We start from the raw sequence: 20,009 nt of genomic DNA, 5'->3' as shown, positions 1-20,009 counted from the left end.
ACACTTTTTAAAAAAAAGTTAGGGTGGGAGAGAAAATTTACATAGTACAGTGGGACCTTGGTTGTCAAATGAAATCTTTTCTGGAAGACTGTTTGTCTTCCAAAACATTCAACAGCAAAGGGCTACTGGCAACTTTCATTGAGAAAATTGAAGAACACGCCTCGGAATCCTTTCAACTTCTGAGACACATTCAAAAGCGGAAGCAATTACTTCTGGGTTTTCGGTGTTCAGCTTCTGAAATGTTTGGCTTCCAAGACGCTTGAAAACCGAAGTTCCACTATACACAGTACAACCTTTCATTGGAACACAACCTCTAGCAGAGGGTTCTGACCATGGCTGAAAATCCCAAAGATGTTAAAGGTGACTCAAAGATTTGGCACCACTACAGAGAGCGGAATCCTAGCCAAAAGCATTATTTTAATAAATTAGAATCTTCAAGGGAACAAGGCTCCTGTTTGCCGGCCATGGTGGCACAGGTTCGATCCACAACCACAAAACAGGATTGACTTACTTTATTGTCAAAATGAAGCCTCTGGAACAGGGAATGACAGTTACCCACAACTAGGTTGGATAGTGTTTTTGAGGTTACCAGCATGAGTTTGACCAAACTGCGGGAGGCAGTGGAGGACAGAGGTGCCTGGTGTTCTCTGGTCCATGGGGTCACGAAGAGTCGGACACGACTAAACGACTAAACAACAACAACAACAAGGATAAAAAAGAAGAAGAAAGAGGGTACTTGGTGCTTTAAGAGATGGGGAACCTGTGATCTTCTAGATAATGCTTGACTCCAAACTCCCATCAATCCCGGACAACATAGTCATCAGTCAGGGATGATGAGAGATGTTGTTCAGCAACACCTGGAGGGCAACAGGTTCCCCAACCTTGGATAAGCTGGTACACAAAACTGAATCAAATGGCTTAGAGTTGCTATGGCAACTGTACATTCATCTACTTTCATATACCTTCATTCAATGCCTTGAAACATACTGACCCTATTTCTGGAGAGCCCCCCCCCCTTTTAAGGCAGACAAGCGACTTGATTTCACTGATACAAAATAAGAACTACACAGACCCATTTGTATCAAGGCAAAATAAAAATTTCGAACAGTTACAAACACCATTGGGTGAGGAAAACCAAGTAAAATTTTTATATATAAAATATATATATATACATATACAACCTAGTCCAAAAGTGTCCATACAAAGGGACCACTAAAATAATAAAAAATAGACTTTAAAGGCATATTCAGGCTAGCTCGTGATGTACAAGGCATTTGACAGAGACGAGTTTCTGTAAAACAGGGGTGAAAAACCTGTGGCCCTCCAGATGCTGCTGAACCACAAAATCCATCATTCCTGGCCACTTGCCATGCTGACTGGGCATGATGGGAGTTGGAGTCCAAAGGGTCCAGAAGGCCGCTGTAGCCTGGGCATCATTTTGTAAAGCACATTCAAGTGGGGTTGGAGACCCCAGACTACGTGGTTTTAAGGCCCTTCCGGACATGCTTTTTGTTGTGTATTCATAACGATTTGTGCCCATGTTGGCTAGGGCTGATGGGAGTTGGAATCCTGTAACATCTGGAGGGCCAAAGGTTTCCCCACCCCTGCTGTAAAAGATCTAAGAGGGTTGAGCTTATTCTGCCTTCATCTGTTCCCTGACATCTAAGGGCAAGGTTTCAAACAAGGTGTCTTCGACCACCAGGCCACTCCTTTTCAGTGCTCTGCATTCACCGAGTTCATGGGGGAGAAATTCCAGGTGATTTCCTTTGATGTCCAAGTAGGTCAGTAATACCAGATTCCCAATTTTAGGCGAGAGAACGGACAAGTTGTTCTTCCCAATCTTCAGCGTCTTGAGTTTTTTGCAGAAGTAGAGCTCGTCCGGCACACTCTCCACTTTGTTGCAAGTGATTGAGAAATACTGTAAACTTTGCAGCACCCCAATTTCCGGGGGAATGAACCGGATGTCATTGTAAGACAAGTCTAAGTATCTAATTTTGTTGCAGAGGAAGAGGTGGGATGGGAGGACCTCTATCTTGTTGTGGCTGAAAGAAAGACGTTCCAGACTGGAGAGCTTCTTTATGTGCTCAGGGATGTAGGTTATACTGTTGTGCCACAGCTTGAGGACGATGAGTTTCCTAAGGTGCTGAAAGCTAACAATTTCCTCTATTGATTTGAGGTTGTTTTCCTTCAGGTCTAATTCCTGGAGGCTGGCAAGACTGAACACAGCATGGGGAATGCGCTCCAAGTCGCAGTGCACCAACTCTAGTTCCGTCAAGTTGGCCATTTTCTTCAAGTTGTTGAGCATCACCAGCTTAGTGCCGTCATTGTGGATGCACATTTTCAGAAGGTGACTCGAAACATCAACCACGGACTGTGGGATTTTGGACAGGTTGCTTTTAATGTACAGAACTTTCAGGTTCTTGAGCTCCCGAAAAGACTCCAAAGTTATATTTTTAGAAATGTCATGGCACAAAGAACCAATCAAGTTCAACTCTTCCAGATTTCTGAGCCCATACATCCAAGGTGGCAGCTCTCGGAAGTCATCAAATTTGACATTCAAGACTTTCAGATTTTCTTTCAGGAACGCCAAGGCTGCACTGTGAATCTTTGCTGAACATTGGTACAATGAGAGCTCCTGGAGATTATCCAACTGCACAATGGTGGCTGGTATCATGACGTTGTTAATTATTTCAAATTTCAGTGCTTGAACCTCTGTTATTTCAAAAACCGTGTCGGGAAGTCCGGACAGCATAAAGAGCTGAAGTTCCAAACGGTTGTGGGCATTCATCTGTAGTCTTTGCCTCAGCTTCTCCGCAGTCCACTCGTTGTTCAGATTAAGCTGTTTCAGTTTGTTTTCGCTGACCTCGGAAAGGAACACAGCAAACCTCTTGGAATAAAGTGGGTCATATTGGTCTATCATGTGTAGCATAAACGCAAAGTCATTGCGGACATCTGGGATGTCGTCGATGCCAGTCTCTTGCCGGACATACTCAAAAGAGTATTCTTTGAGCGAGCGGTAAAATAGCCAATACAAAGTGTAAAGGCATGTAAATCCATAGATGCTCACAAAGCACAAATAGCAGAAGGAAAGCTTAGAAAACAGATGCGCCATCGTATGGTTGCAAGAAAAATTCTTATAACCGGTCATGTCCTGGATGTCAACATCGCAGTCTACAGTGAACTGAACCTTTGACACAAGGGCGCTGTTGTAGGCAATGATGATAAGAAATTTAATCACCTTCAGCACCGTTTGACGAACGTACATTGCGTAGAGAAGGTCCCCTTCTTCAACATGAAGCCGGAACTTCTTCACTTTCTCAAACAACGCTTTGGCCTGTTCTCCTTCCTTTTTATCCAGAGCTCCCGGGGTCCCTTTGTCCACAATGAACTTCTCAGGTATGGATCTCAGAGACTGAGCCTGGACCAAAGTCCCCTCTGCGCTAGGTTGGACTGTGTTTGACCTGCTGATGTTGTTCTTCCTGTTGTCCTTCTCTTCCGAGTCTTCTCCAGAGACCTCTGATAAAGCCCTTGTGGTCCAAGGAGAGTCAAAGCACTTCCCCAGGATGGAAATGAAATGTTCGATTTTGGAACTCGACCCGGGGAATTTGAACCAGAAGTTGCTACACAGCATGAACACCAGAGTGTGGATGAGGACAAGGTAAGGGAAGTATTTTGCGTACCAATGCAGGGCACGCTCGTAGCACATTTGGTTGATGAAGCTGTACTGCTGGAGGTCCAAGTCAGTCTTGAGGCCCTTCATTTCAACAGTAGCAGGAGGTGTGGATGGCTTGGGTGGAAGAAAGGGAGTCGTGTCAGAGTCTAGATTTGACACATTGGGAAGGTGAGAATTGGTCTGCGGATGCTGTACCCTTTTTGGAAGGCATATGATCTTATCCTGCATAACCTGCAATGCACACAAACAAACAAAAGTATTTTAAAAATTGTACCATTTTTCTTTCAAGTAAAAGCATGCAACCTGCTTGGTCTCAAAGAATAAGGGAATGGTCTACACCACATATTTATGGCCTGTAGTGCTATCGTAATATTTTGACCAATGACATGTCCCTTACTTGTTGATACTAGAATCAAGCAGCCGTGGGAATGAACACAGAAACTCACAGTACTGTGCTTCTTTAGATTGCACATTTACAAATAATATATTTTCAGTCTACTCCCCCTCAAGGTTTTTGTAGTAGATTAGAGGATCCCCACTTCTTTCAGGTTATATGAGAGCCAGTGTGGCGCTGTGGTCAAGAGTAGTGTTTCTTATGCATGGGTCCCCAGCTGATGTTGGACTACAACTCCCATCATCCCCAGCTAGCAGGACCAGTGGTCAGGGATGATGGCAGTTGTAGTCCAACAAAATGCCAGGGACCCATGCTTGAGAAACACTGGGTTACAGTGTTGCATTAAGACTTGGGAGGTTGCGGTTCTGGTCCCCAATCAGCCATGAAGCTCATGGGGTGACCATGGACCAGTCACTGTCTCTCAGCCTAACCTACTTCACAGGGTGGTTGGGAGGATAAAGTGGGGAGGGGGAGGTCTGGTGGGAGAGAAATGCATCAAATAAATAAATCAGCACCCAAAGCCACCTTGGCTGGCACTGATGGAATCACAAAACAGTAGAGTTGGAAGAGACCACAAGGATCATCTAGTTCAATCCCTGGCAACCCAGAAATCTTTTTGCCCAACATGGGGCTGGAACTCACAGCCCTGAGATTAAGAGTCTCATGCTCTACCAACTGAGCTATCCAGGAAGCCATAGTCCAAAACGAACAGAGGGCCCCAAGTTGGAGCAGGCTGCTCTAAGTCAAACAGCTATTAGGAACCGCTACAATCTACCACCTCTCAGTGGTGTAACACAGGGGACCCCACAGGGGTGATTGCCCCAGGTGCGAAATTGTTAGGGGGTGCAAAATGTCAACCCCTGGTGCTGCCTCAGTACAGCTGTGCTCTTCTGTTGCTTGGCTCTGTTGAAAATGCAAACCAGAAAGTGACAACAGAATGCCTCTTCTTTTCTTATCTCTGCGGCTGTGATCTCCTGGGTGATGCTGACACTGTTAGGCAGTTGAATGCAATGCGTACTCTATCCATTTCCCTCCCATTCCCACACCCTCTGCACAGCCCTGGGAGCTGGCAACCCATGTTATGCCACTGCCACTACTGTGCTGCTGGTGGTAATTGTTCTGTCCACTGCCACACAGAGTGGATGCTCACAGCCCTTTCAAGGCGAATATGCGCAAGACAGATGAGAAGGCTTTGCCAAGGAAGAAGTCCACACATGTGGAGAAGCATCTACTTCCCTTCAGAACACAGTGGAGAAATGACTCACCGCATCAGTGCTTATCCACAGTTCTGCGGATGACAAATTTCTTTTTCCATCCCCGGTACAATTAGTCTGGCGCTGTTTCTGAGGACTGCGCAACCCGAAAATGCAGCTGTAATGTACCATTACGGAGTGCTCAAGGCTCCTCGGGTGCTTTCAACTGTCATGTGTCTGACAGGGAACCAGACACCTCGCAGGATTCTACCCTCTAAATTAAATATTTAGCACTGTTATCAATAACAGTGACACCGCAGATGATGGATTGGTCTCGGCTACTGGCATTACTTGAGCGATCACAGATTCATGCCAGGAGGGAAAAATCCTCATTGGCTTCAGTTGAAGGCACAGCTTGCTATCTAGAAATATCTAGCATTTATAAAATAGCAATAGGCAGGAATGCAAATATTTGCATTCTCACATGCCATTTCCCGGAGCTGCACTCGCTTTGCACATTCTGAGTGTGCTTACTTCAGCAAAAAAGAACTGGCTGGTGGATTCTATAGCCAAACAAGATCCATTTTCAGTATATTCATGCAATAGTTTAAGGATTTGGTAGTGCAAAAAGAAGGAACTGCCAGAGCCAAGAAAGAGGCAGGCAGCCTCGCCACGAGGTCAAAATGGGCAACCTGAAAACAGCTGAGTTTGTTCCTGAGGGCAGATACGCAATGTACATTTAAAGCACATCCGGTGGGAACTGTAGTTTGTTAAGGTTGCTGTGAGGGTGAAACCACCATTCCCATTATTTTGTTGTGGGGGGGGGGGAATCATGTGCTAATATTTTCGGGACCTCCTCTCCTGGTATGCCCTGCAGAGGACCTTAAGGTCCATGAATAACCATAGTTTAGAGGTTCCGGGCCCTAAGGAAGTCAGACTATCCCCCACCAGGGCCGGGGCCATTTCAGTGATGTTTCCGACCTGGTGGAATGCTCTGTCCCATGAGACTAGAGCCCTTCAGGATTTAACCTCCTTCCGTTGGGCCTGTAAGACAGAGCTATTCCAACTGGGCTTTAATTTGAATTCAGCCTGATCTTTGATTTCCTTTCTCTTCCCTCCCCCTCCCCTTTTATGAAGATTACCCGCTCTGAGACCTCACAGCTAATTCTCCCCTGGCCTCCTCGCTGGCCCAAGTAGGACCATTTCAGCCAGCTAGCCCTGGTGATTATCTAATGCTTATTTCCCCTAAATTGATTTCTGAATTTTGAATTTTATTGTTATTCATGTTTTTATACTGTATTTAATGCTGCTTTTACAATTAAGTGTTTTAAATTTGTTGTTAGCCGCCCTGAGCCCGGTTTTTGAACCGGGAAGGGTGTGGTATAAATAAAATTATTATTATTACTATTATTATTATTATTATTATTATTATTATATTTGCTAATATTAAGCACAGTCTCTAATTTAATTAACTGTAAGATAACCACAGGCACTACAGGGCTGGATCCAGACTTAGTAAAAAGTGGTACCTCGGGTTAAGTACTTAATTCGTTCTGGAGGTCCGTTCTTAACCTGAAACTGTTCTTAACCTGAAGCACCACTTTAGCTAATGGGGCCTCCTGCTTCTACCGCGCCACCGGAACACGATTTCTGTTCTCATCCTGAAGCAAAGTTCTTAACCTGAAGCACTATTTCTGGGTTAACGGAGTCTGTAACCTGAAGCGTATGTAACCTGAGGTACCACTGTACTTGCCGGTATATCAGATCAGACCCATTGAAATCACTGACTTTTGAGTCCCCTTCTGCACTACACATTTAAAGCAGCTTCATACCACTTTAAACATGGCTCCCCCCCCCCAATTATCCTTTAACTGTAGTTTGTTAAGGGTCAATGGCCATCTGTCATGGATGCTTTAGCTGAGATTCCTGCATTGCAGGGGGTTGGGCTAGATGACCATTTGGTCCCTTCCAACTCTAAGGTTCTAAGTTGCTAGGAGAGCCCTATTACCCTCACAGAGCTGCAATTACCAGAGTGGTTTAACAGTCAGTCACTCTTCCCAAGGAACCCTGGGAATTGTAGCTCTTTGAGGGGCAATAGGGGTCTAACAACTCTCAGGATCAATAAAAACTACAGTTCCCAAGATTCTTTGGAAGAAGCAATGACTGCTGAAGGTGGTATGATGGGCAGTGCAGATGGGATCTGGCTAACTTGCAATCCCATTTAACTGGGATTAAACCTTTTTGAATTCAATAGGACTTCTCTGAGCAGGCATGGTTAGGATTGTGCTGTCCGTGTGGCTCCAACCCAGAAAAGACCGAGAGATGGAAAAAGAAATATAAACCTCAAGCTGTTGCCCCAAGGGGAATGGATTGGTGTTGTAATGCCTAATATGGTTCAGAAGAACATCTCCCAACTCCCTGAGGTTCAGTTTTCCTGGTTCAAGGGGGGCTTCCTCATAATTCTAGTCCAACAGAATGTTACAAAACTTTTGACACTGTTGTAGAGACCACCCTAAACAAGTCCGGACAATCTGATGTTGTTTAAACTTCCAGCTAAACCTTGTGGAATTAATATGAGTTATTAGTTAACAGGCAAGCCATTAAGACTTTCCGGTATTTTGCCTTTCGGGAACATTTATTAATTAGGGGGCATTAAATAAAACAAACACTTCCATGTCATCTCTAAGCAGAACCAAGGGAGAAAAATAAGACCAGAGGTTGCCAAATGGGGGAAAGAAGAGGGAGAGAGCCAGAAATGGGTGCTGCTTTTCCCTTCAAAGAATTCAAGCTATTTAAGAAAGTATCACACACAAAAGTGAAGGGAGGGGAGGATAAACTTGGTTTTGCCAAGCAAGAAAATGGATCAGTCTCAAAGCTTCTTAATTGTTTGCGTTTTGACTTGATGGGGAAACGACAAATTCTGAGGTTTTGTTTTGCAACTTTCAGGTGCACTTTGAGAACTTTTAAGTGGAGTGAATTTTAGCAGCAGGGAGCCAAAAGAACTGTGGGCAGTTCTTTTAAAAGAATGTCCATGTGGATTCTGTTCATTGATTAGATTCTAACCTATAAGCACTTTTTCTAAAAAATGGAAAGGGTTCCATTTAATAGTTTCTCTCCTGTATTATTTAGCCAAGGATTAGTAGTACAGTCGTACCTTGGAAGTTGAACGGAATCCATTCCGGAAGTCCGTTCGACTTTCAAAACATTCAGAAATCAAGGTGCTGCTTCTGATTGGCTGCAGGAAGCTCCTGCAGCCAATCGGAAGCCGCAGAAGCCCTGTCAGATGTTCTGGTTCCAAAGAACGTTCACAAACCAGAACACTCACTTCCGGGTTTGCGGTGTTCGGGAGCCAAAACGTTCGAGTCGCAAGGTGTTCGTCAACCAAGGTACGACTGTAGTAGTAGGAGTAGTGGTAGTAATAGTAATAGTAGTACAGTGGTGCCCCGCAAGACGAATGCCTCGTAAGACAAAAAACCCGCAAGACGAAAGGGTTTTCCGTTTTTCGAGGCGCTTCGCAAGACGAATTTCCCTATGGGCTTGCTTCGCAAGAAGAAAGCCCATAGGGAAATCTCCGGGGACCTCTTTTAAATGCTGGCGGTGGGGAGCAAAGCCTTTCCCCCCCCCTCCGGCCTTCAGAAGAGGTCCAGGAAGGCCGGCGGGGGCTGAAAGGCTTTGCTCCCCACCGCCAGCATTTTAAAAGCGGTCCGGGATAGCAGGGAAGCGCTTCCCGCTATCCCAGACGGCTTTTGAAGGCAGACGGGGGGGGGAGCAAAAACTTTTGCCCCCCGCCGGCCTTCAGAAGAGGTCCTGGACCTCTTCTGAAGGCCGGCGGGGGGCGAAAGTCTTTGCTCCCCCCCGCCTGCCTTCCCGGGGGCTTAAAAATCAATTTTAAAATGCTGGCGGCCGGCAGCGAAACCTTCACTGCCACCCGCCAGCATTTTAAAAAACCCCGGGACAGCGGAGAAGTCCTCTGCTGTCCCGGGATTTTTTAAAATGCTGGGGGTGGGAAGAAAAGCCCTTGTTCCCCCCCCCAGCCTTCAGAAGAGGTCGGGGGACAGACTGTCCCCGGACCTGGTCTGAAGGCGGTTTCCATAGGAACGCATTGATTGATTTTAAATGCATTCCTATGGGAAACCGTGCTTCGCAAGACGAAAAACTCGCAAGACGAAAAAACTTGCGGAACGAATTAATTTCGTCTTGCGAGGCACCACTGTGGTAGTAATAATAATAATAGAAATTGTGACTATCTGTCTTCCACTCTGACCAACTCTGCTAGCACTTTCCAGCCCTACCTTGGCAGCATCAGATTGCATTCCTGTTTGTTTACCTGCAGCGTGCAACCAAAGACGCCAATCATCAGCATGGCAACGGAAAGGTAGTCTGTAAAGACATCCCACCACGGCTTCAGCACCCGGAAGGCTGGCTGCTGCTCAGAGAACTGGCGGAATTCAGTGATAGGAATCATCGTCCTGAAAGACAGCGAAGGGAGGCAGGGTGAAATTGTTATTTTGTTCCACGTAACTTAAAAAGTGAAAAGACCCGTTTTCCTCCTCTGTTCAAGGAGGTCACAGAAATTCACACTGATGTGACGGCCTGGCCCATGAAACCTAGAAGCAGCTGTTGCTAGTCATCAAATCAGGAGGTCCTTGGTAGCATCAGCTCTTCCCTAGCCTCTCCACTGAACTTCCCAAGGCAGTGGTTGGTTTCCCAGGCTGGCTCTCTGATTTGTTGAGAACCTCACAAGGCAACCCAGTGCCCCAGATATTGCTGGAATACAACTCCCCTCATTCCTGACTGAGGCAGGCTGATGGAAGTTGAAGTTCAACACTGACCACCCTTGTTATAAGGGAGTGCATCAAGTGCTTTTTCCAACCTTGGAAATTCTGTTGGGGACTTAAGAGTTATCAGGCCAGGGCTTCCCAAGTCTGACTTGTCCTAATAGGAGAATTGCTCCTTAGAATTCAAAACCTTGCTTTCCAGACCTGTCTGATTGGGACCTGCCTCATTCTAAAATGGGCTGGTTATGTACCCCCAGCTACCCAACCTACCTGTCAGTCCCAACTGAGGAGACTCCTGTCTGTCTTTTTCAGCAGCTCTTGGGGGCCCAATTTATATCAGCTCCATGATGGAGTGGATGCTTTTCATACAAGAGTTCCCAGATTCCATATCTGCTATCTCCAGTTACAGCTGGGAAAATCTCCCATCAAAACCCCTGGAGAGCTTATGCCAGCCTGTGTAGACAACTTTGATCTAGATGAGCCAATTATCTGACTCAGAATAAGGCAACTTCACATCTACTGTTCACCTGTGGCTTCTTCCCAGGCCATTATGGTAGTGCCTCAATCCAGTAGCCCTGAGGAACGTACATATAAATTAGCTCCAGTCTGGTACAATGCCCTAGAAAAGCAGAGAATTGGTCACTGCCCTTCCAAGGCCCCAACAGGTGTTTTTTTTGGGTTGGGTGGGCATTGGACACCTTGTATTACATCATCAGTAGCATAAGCAGGATGCTAAATGAATACAGGGGTACCTCAGGTTAAGTACTTAATTCATTCTAGAGGTCCATTCTTAACCTGAAACTGTTCTTAACCTGAAGCACCACTTTAGCTAATGGGACCTCCTGCTGCTGCTGCGCGACCAGAGCACAATTTCTGTTCTCATCCTGAAGCAAAGTTCTTAACCTGAAGCACTATTTCTGGGTTAGCAGAGTCTATAACCTGAAGCGTATGTAACCTGAAGCATATGTAACCCAAGGTACCACTGTATTACAGAGATCTGCACTCTGCTTACGTACGAAGCACTTTTTTAAGCTGCGGCATTGCATTCCTTTGCTTGTGGAATTCAACTGGGTTACCAATACCTCTTATGTTCATATTCACAATTTCACAAAGTCTCTGATACTCTGATGATTCCAGGACTAGTGTTGAAATGCAAACTCCAAACACCATTAGAAGCAATGTGGGGAAGATTTTTCCCCCTCTTCTGTTTCACAAGCTCATTAGCAAAAATGAATGGATGCCAATTGCAAATACAGTATTCGGCAAGAAGGGCAGATTTCAGTTTCTAGCTTTGCTTGCTAAGCAAGGCTAAAGTGAACATTAGATCACTCTCTAGGAGGGCATCAGAAAAATTCCTGAAGCAAAGTGCCCAAATAAGCATAGGGGGGAACCCAGTTCAACATTTTCCTGAAAATCCCCATCGCAGAACATTAGCCGGTCAAGGACATCACTTGAAAATGCAGATGCACCAGAAGCTATTATCATGTGCAAAAATCTGGGCTCGGTGCACATGTAAGCAAAGTGCTTGAATTGAAAGGTCACAACTGCCCACCTGCACTGCAATTCAATGGGAAACAAACTGCCAGACACAGCAGAAAGAGCCGTCTAACCTTTTCTCAAAGGACAACAATCCTATTCCATGCTATCGTTCAAAAGACCGCGAAGTGAACTGCACAGAAAATGGAGGATGATTTATTTCCCCCCCTCCCCTCTTATTTTTGCTTTCCTCTTTGAAGAATGGTTTGGTAAAGCTCTGCCAAAAGTTACGGGAAAGCACGGGTCTCTTGCTTCTGTAGTTCCTGTACTCCCCTGGGAGAACAGAATCAATTCATTAGAGGATTCAGGAGCACAGGCTACACAAACCTAGTTGTTCTCTGCACTTCTGTCTCCGCACGGTCTCTGTGAATCCACGGGAACCTTTGCTGCACTGTATCTGTTCTCAGAACTGTGGTCTGAGTCTGTGTGAACTGGGCCAGGGAATATGGGGGTGGATGGTCCAAGACTCTTGTTTTCAGATCTGTTGCAACCCTATGATTCCACGACACCCCATTTGGAATTCTGAAAATCTCTACTTAATTCTTTTCTATAAACAAGTTACTCCTTGGTAAAGGTGGTGTTTCAAACCAAGCAAACAGGGTCTTTCAAAGCCCCTTTCAAATTGTTGTTTCCATATCCTGGTATCACTAATGTTGGGGGGAGCCTAAATCTAGAACTAGGACTTCCCCCGTCAGATACTATGAGAGCTTCAGTAAGATAAGAGTTGTTCTCCCCTGAATGAATCAGGGTCCTCAGATTCTCAGCTTTCTTTAAAAAAAGAGAGTACATTTCCAGCATTTGTAGGACTTGAGACATGAGGCAAAATGTATAAGAATTTGGCTTGTTAGAAGTTATTTGTTTATTTATTTTAATATGTGCATACAACTGTGTCACAACAACAGCAATTTATCAAAGCAGCTGTCAGCAATAAAACCATACAGTAAGGCCATAAAAGAGTTAAAAAGACATTAATTAACGGTTGTGGAAGGAAGTGTCCTTAATTGCCTGCACCTGCCCGGCAAAATGTGAAAGTTTCCAGCAGGCATTTAAAAGTTGGCACAGAAGTTGCCTGCTGATTTTCTGTTGGCAACGTATTCTACAGGACTGAGCTGATGACACCAAAGACTCTGCTTCTCGTTGTTGTCAAACGAGCCTCACCAACTCAGGGAATGACCAGTGACACATCTGCAGATGATCTCAGTGATCAAGCTGGGATTTAAGGGTTCAGGACATCCCTGAGGTACCCTGGTCCTAAGTTGTGCAGGGACACATTGTTCAGGCCTGCAGGAAGACATGATCCAGCGATGCAGACGTCAGAGACTTCTACATATGCACGAACTTTGGTGATGCCTCCTTGCTGACTCCCCTGACTTCAGGAACTTACACAGAAAGAGATCAATGCTCTTCCCGACTGGGCAAATAGAAGCACCAGCAAACCTAACATTTCCTAAACAAATTAAGGGGAAATAAGATAATGAGCTTGAGGCAGGGAATTGGGAGGGAAGCAATTTAGCTGCAGATTCTAAAATGGTCTCTTTGAATTCTGTGTTTTTCTAATTAGCTTTCATCAGTGGAAATAAAGAAAAGCTGTCCAGACAGCAAGGAAGTATTAAGTATTTTTGCCTTTGGAGATGCAAGTACGTCAGACTTCAGGAGGTCCATATGGCCTGCGTTCCTGGATAAGAAGAAAATTAATTCATTCATCTTCTGCCCACCAGCATCCCAAGGGAATGGCACTTGGGTGAGTCTTCAGGACGAAAACAGCCTTGGTTGCAGAATTGTTCTCAGAAGAGAGACAGGCAAGGGATGAGGATGGTAGTCAGATCAAAATAAAACAAAATCCTGGGGTTTTGAAGCTCGGGCTACAAGCTTATACACATCTAATTTGTTTGAAGAAGTAGCTGCAAGGTTAGCCATTTCTCCCAAAGTATTTTGGCACTGTGCTGATAAGCTGCAAATGATCTGCAAAGCCATCACCTCTTAAGGGTCTGGCCCAATGCCCAAAATGACTTCAGGACGGCTCTTTGGGAACAGATCCTGGCTCGGCGAAGCAAGTGGAAATTTTTTGGTCTTGAACTAGATGGGCAGAGGATCAAGCACGACCCAAAATTATGACTCCACACAATATGGTTCAAAGGAGGCACAATTAAAGTCTATGTCTCACAAGTAGAAGATGAGGTGATAGGCCTGTCTAGACTGTACTACTTCAGACCAGAGCTGGAGGCTTCAATTAGAGCAGGAATGGGAAGCATGCAGCCCTCCAGATTTTATGGTACCCTCAGCCCTCATCATCCCTGACCACTGGCCATGCTGGCTAGGGCTAATGGGTGTTAGAGGTCCACAGATTCTCCATCCCTACATTATGGAAACCTTCTATAATAAACATTCCTATAGAAAATTAGCCCCCAAGGGAGAATGTTAGAGTAGAACTATTCTTTTCATCACCTATTTTTCTGTGTGGGGGAATCTTTTTATTTTTGATAAGGGGAAGCATTCAGTAGTTTGAACCCCCACCTGCAGTCTCAGATGGTACAGTCCAGACACAGGTTTCCCTACTGTTTTGGAGAACTGGGCCAAGGATTGTTTTTGTCCTGATCCATGGGGATGCCTACCACCACAAAGAGGTTATGACCCCCCCAAAAGGGGAAAGGTCAGTATTCATATGGTTGCAAGCAGACAGGACGGTGAGGTGAAGCAGGATCAGCCCCTTGGGAGAAGAGCCTAGAAGTGGATTTCAGGACCACAGTTAGCGATCCTGCAGCTAAGGCAAAGCATACAAGTGTCTCATCAGCAGCAGATCCTTATTGCCTGTGTTAGGTATTCATTAACTAGAGACCCAGCCCCTTGAATCTGACTGGTTAAAAGTCCCACGGCCTTCCTCTGCAGCCATTGGCTTCTTCTAGGTCCTGAGTTTCAAGTTGTGGGGACATCTTGGGGCTCTCCTGGTCCTCTAAGTCATATGTGGGTCAACCTCAGAGCCTGATGACAAGGGGTCTCTTGAAGGTTTAGGGGAGGAGGTGTGGGCTCTGGTGACAGCAGCTCTGCATGACATGGACCAAGGAATCGATTCATCTCCTCGAGGCTCACATCATTGGAGGACTCTGCTTCCATAGATTCCAGGTCTGGGGCCATGGCAATTCTGTGTTTTTGAAAGCCAGCTGAAAAACAGCAGCCAACTGCTTCTAGGACAGCCTTTCTCAACCTGTGGGTCCCCAGATGTTGTTGAACTACAACTCCCATCACCCCTAGCTAGCAAGGCCAGAGCTCAGGGATGATGGGAGTTGTAGTCCAACAACATCTGGAGACCCACAGGTTGAGAACCGCTGTTCTAGGAGAACTTAAATGTATGCATGTGCAACAACACAGAGAAATTAAACTTGCTACACAGCCTGAACAAGAATAAAGTGCAACTGATGTTTCTGCTGATACTACATGCTTTAGTGCTGATATTGATGGCCCCTTTCTTGCTATCTCAACACTTCTGTCCATTATCTTATAGTTCAAAAGTTCCAACATAGGCTGAAATCCCATGCACATTTACCTGGAAATAAGCACCATGGAGGGGATACTTCTGAGTCGACATCTGCAGAAGGGAACAGCTAGTTAACCTCTTGTTTCTTAGAAATTTGTGTTTCATCATTTAGCAAAAGCCACATGGCTGAATTACAGTTTGAACACAGAGATTTCTTCTTGTGATGAAGCATTCTTTCTGACTCTCACCTTGTGTATGCATATCCCTCTTTTGCCTAAAGAGGAAGGTGAGGCATGAAAGAAATCACACACAAAACAGAACTTCAAATCCAAAACTCCCTTTAGCTAATCCTAGGGTCTATTTCTCAGAGGATACAGAACCACCACATCACACACCCAACTTTTTTGGTCAGATGCTTGCAGGCGACGCTGTCCAGCCAATTGCTAATGCTACACAGTGGCCCTGGACTACAAATTCCATCATCCCTGACTATTGGCTATGCTGAATGGAGCTGATGGGCATTGGAGTCCAGACCTGAAGAGCCATTGGTTCCCCACTTCCTGCTATACAAAAGCATCTTGAACCAAACTGGTAACTCTGCAGTAATCCTTCCTGGCATAATTGTACTCTGACTTCGCAGTACAGTGGTACCTCGGGTTACATACGCTTCAGGTTACATACGCTTCAGGTTACAGACTCCGCTAACCCAGAAAAAGCGCTTCAGGTTAAGAACTTTGCTTCAGGATAAGAACAGAAATTGTGCTCCGGCGGCGTGGCAGCAGCAGGAGGCCCCATTAGCTAAAAAGGTGCTTCAGGTTAAGAACAGTTTCAGGTTAAGTACGGACCTCCGGAACAAATTAAGTACTTAACCTGAGGTACCACTGTACTACTGTTTGCTCAATGCCAAAGCAGCTCCCTCTGAGTCTTAGATGCACATGGGTGTTTCTATGTGTGATTTATAGTGTCATCTGGAGAAGTCACTGACAGCAGCACTCAGAGCTGATTCCCATATTAATCTCGAAAGCATTTATCCTCATTAAAGAATTAGAGAGCTTGCAGTCTTAATTTATAGACCTGGCCTATAATAAACCTGATGCCTTATTGCCCAGGATTTAAACGCTCCAAATGCATTTCAATTGCTTTCACTCAATGCCCAGTAGTTGAACAGTTAAGAAGGCTTTGTAGTGCTGTGGGCCTCATCAGAGGTTGCAATGGTTTTTAAATAATGTTGTAGGATAATTTTCAATCACAGGTGGAGAAGGGGCACTTTTACTTTACCTATGCTAGGGTAAATGAAAGGGAAACAGACAAGGCATGAACATGGGGTAATAATCCTGACGTGCTAGAAATCGGCATCTAATAATATCTGCTTGCCAAGTTGATTTGAATGGGACTTTTGCAGAAATGAAAATGCTTAGGATTGTAATCTATATAACCTGCTGTCCATGAAACCTGATCTTTCCTGCAGATTTTGCAGAGCTAGCATTCTAGATCTTCTGATCAATGATTTGGCTCTTTGTTGACTGAATAAATATCAGAATATAGGTGGGAGACATGCCATTTTCCAGTCCCCTGAAGGATACACCCTTAGTTGCACCAAGAGCAGTCTGAATCAGCTCCAGGCTCTACTGATTTGATCATTTGCGCTAATCCTGTAGCCACTTTTGAAACTTGCACAGAGGAGCAAGCACATGATGGTGTTCCTTGTGTTACTGTGCCACACCTTGAAATGTTAGCGGGGATTCATCCAGGGAAAAACCTGCACTGCTGCTTCTCAAATATTGGGAGAAAGCAAATGGGCAGACCCAGGATGTCTGGGTTCCATTTGCAGGGCCAGGTTAGAAGCATCAGAAGCTGAGTCAAACCACTGGTCCCTTTTGCTCAGTATTGTATCCACACAAACTGGCAATGGCTCTCCAGAGTATCAGATGGGGAGGGAGGTCAGAACCAAGCCATGTTAGAAACTCAAATAAATAAGCTAGGTGCCAAATGACTCCTTAAACCAAAATGGAACGTCTAGTTGCCATTTGGGGGTAATACGGCTCCCAAGTCTGATTTTGGATTGATTATCTGGCTAGTTCAGATGACAACCTTGAGCTAGGTTAAGAACTCTGAGAACTTAAAGAAGAAAAGTCACTTGATCCAGGGACAGTCCACATATATATTGGCCTATTCAGACCTGCCAACCTAGCAGTTCGAAAGCATGCAGTGCAAGTAGATAAATAGGTACCGCTCCGGCGGAAAGGTAAACGGCGTTTCTGTGTGCTGCTCTGGTTTGCCAGAAGCGGCTTAGTCATGCTGGCCAGTAAAGCGAGATGAGCGCCGCAACCCCAGAGCCGGTCACGACTGGACCTAACGGTCAGGGGTCCCTTTACCTTTATTCAGACCTCATTTTCTTAATGGCGACACGGACCATTCATAACGTAAGAATATTATTCCCATCTGCGATCAGGGCAGTGAGGTGGGGCAAGCGAAGGCAAGAGACAACAATTCGCTTTACTGTTGTTCGCTGTTCCTGCTTAGGCTGCACAGAAAAAGCATTTTGCTTCCTGAAATTGATTCAGTTCGTGCAGATGAAATATACCGGTAACTGATAGAATCTACAGGATGCCGTATTAGTGCACAAAAACAGTCAAGATCCAATGATCCCCAGATGGTGGAGAGGTCAAGCACCATCCTGGCACCTGGGCATCTCCACTTGGTTGCAAGTGGCCAATAACCAGGTGCAAAACGCGCCTGGCACCTGGCTAATTTCAAACACTGGAACCAAGGACCTTCTACTTGCAAATCATCTACTCTCCCACTGAGCTGTGGCCTGAGGTTATTTTTTCCTTTTTGCTTCAGCACACTTTATACTGACAGCTAAAACCAATGTAACACACCACAGCAAGCCACAGCGCTTTCTGTCTCCTTGCACCCATACAGCTACCACACTTAGCTTTCTGGAACTACCTAGCTTGGCAGAGACGTTACTGTTTCTTATCTCTTTGGGATTTTGAGTTCCTTCTATAGTAGCAACGAAGAGAACCTCCTACTGGAGCCGTTTGGAGTTCCTGCATGTAGGGAGATGGATGCAGGCCAGGACAAAACACCCTTTGTCAAGTTCTGTGAGGACTTTCTGTTCGGAGTGGGATGGGAAACGCTGACTAATGCATCTCCTCTTTTGAAACTCCTGCACTTTTTGCCAACTCGACTCTTATCTTTGGTGAGCGACTTTTCGTTTTGTTGATCATAACTGAAAAATTTCACAGTTTCAAAAATATCAACATTCAGGGACATGGAATCTAAACTCTGAAATCATACAACGAGCTGGAAGGAACTGGAAACTTTTCAAGAATGTGTTTAAGGATCAGATTACTTGACCCATTTAAAGCCCAAATTCTCATTCTGTAGTGCCAAATAAGCAGCGTTCCTAATCCCATTCTAACAACAGGATACTGCAGAATTGTACAATACCATCTCACTTTATCAACACAGCTTATCAAAGCATCCCCAACCTGGTGCCCTCCACATGTTTAGGACTACCACTCCCATCATTCACGACCACTGGCCATGCTCATGGGAGTTGTAGTCTGAGATCCCGAGAGCTCCAGGTTGGGAAAGGTTTCAGTGATGCTGTGTGTTCTTTTCATGTTCTCTGTCTGAGCAACCTTTTAACTGGATTGAAATATTATTGTGATTTGCCGGTTAGGATGTTTTCCTCCATGTGTGATGCCCTGAGTTGCAATTATCTGTAATCTTGAACAGGAATTGAGTTAACAGGCCAGTAACAGTCACACAGCTGGCAATGCCTACTTTATAATGTGGGGTGATTATTTGCACAGCAGCAGAGGAACCTTAATTTTATCACCTCATACTACTGGTCCACGTAGTTTTCCATTAAGAGGGCTGCAGAACAAGTGGGTCTGTCAGTTGCACACCCCCACACCACAGTGGCTCATGATGACTGAAATGAGCTCCACATAAGGATGGTGGGTAAAAGGATTAATTGTTGTTGTTCTAGAAAATCAGATAATTGTCTCCCTCTCTGAATCTTGGAAAGATGCCTAATTGGCTCTCCCTTCGTGGTCTGGAGACCCTTTCCTGTTGTTAGGGAGGGAAGGGACCAGGAATGCTTGCATGCATGCCTCTTAATTTGTTCAGTTTTTAGGGGTTTTTTAGATGCACACAGGAGACCACAAGCGAATCTTCCAAATGCCACAAGGCCTGTTTTCAAATACTGGTTCAGCTGGGGAGCAGGGACCACGCCATCTTTCTCAAGGTCTACAAGCATATTCAAGCCACATTTAAGCAATACCATCGTTGCTGTCCTGTAACACAATGGCGTTGTTCTACTTCACCTGGTTCGAAGGGTTGTTGTGCGGATAAAATGGTGGGGGAGGAAACAACAGGTGGTACCTTGTTGCCTATGTTTAGGTAAAATGAGAGAGAGAAAGAGAAAGCACACAACAATACCAAGGGAAGAACAGGAGAGAGTACAGTGCTGACAAAACAAAAGACAGGATCCCTCACAGGTATTGGCTGAACTTCTCTGACATCACAGAGTGTTCTGGGCAGAGTCTTATGACATTGCAGAGTATAGTGGACCCTCCAGATACAAACTTAATTCATTCCGGGGGTACGTACGTACCCTGAAAAGTCTGCAACATGAGGTGCCACTTCTGCGCACGCACGCAGCATGTTAGAGCGCTTCTGTGCACACGCGTGGTGAAATCTGGAAGTATACACTTCTGGGTTTGCCGCGTTTGCAACTCGAAATTTACGTTACCCAAAGGTAACGTAACCTGAGGGTCCACTGTAATGGGGAATGGTTGGGGTTCAGTGACAGAACAAGTTTTGATGTCAACCATCATCCTGGTGCCCAGGCATCTTCACTCTGTCATAAGTGGCTGATAGCAAGATGCAAAATGCACCTGGTGAATTTCAAACGCCGATTACAGGTCTCATTTTATTTTGACTTTAA

At 45.2% G+C, this 20,009-nt stretch overlaps 2 protein-coding genes across 2 annotated transcripts in view; one reads left to right on the top strand and one right to left on the bottom strand.

Moving 5' to 3' along the window:
• KYAT3 (kynurenine aminotransferase 3) overlaps window positions 1-20,009 on the top strand; it is a 339,825-nt gene that overhangs the window by 243,213 nt on the left and 76,603 nt on the right. The window lies entirely within an intron of this gene.
• The window catches only part of LRRC8C (leucine rich repeat containing 8 VRAC subunit C), a 34,141-nt gene continuing 15,257 nt past the window's right edge, over window positions 1,126-20,009 (bottom strand). Inside the window, exons 2-3 of the mRNA XM_083743359.1 lie at window positions 9,588-9,729; window positions 1,126-3,904 (exon numbers count right to left, since the gene is read on the bottom strand). Of these exons, the coding sequence (XP_083599485.1) occupies window positions 1,634-3,904; window positions 9,588-9,725 (2,409 nt within the window). The 5' untranslated portion in view covers window positions 9,726-9,729 and the 3' untranslated portion in view covers window positions 1,126-1,633. The remainder of the gene's footprint in view (window positions 3,905-9,587; window positions 9,730-20,009) is intronic.

The sequence above is a fragment of the Podarcis gaigeae genome (genome assembly GCF_964106915.1).
Source record: "Podarcis gaigeae genome assembly, chromosome: 6".
Taxonomy (NCBI): Eukaryota; Metazoa; Chordata; class Lepidosauria; order Squamata; family Lacertidae; genus Podarcis; species Podarcis gaigeae.
The sequence above is the reverse complement of the archived record's forward strand: the minus strand, read 5'-3'. Positions and strand labels throughout refer to the sequence as shown.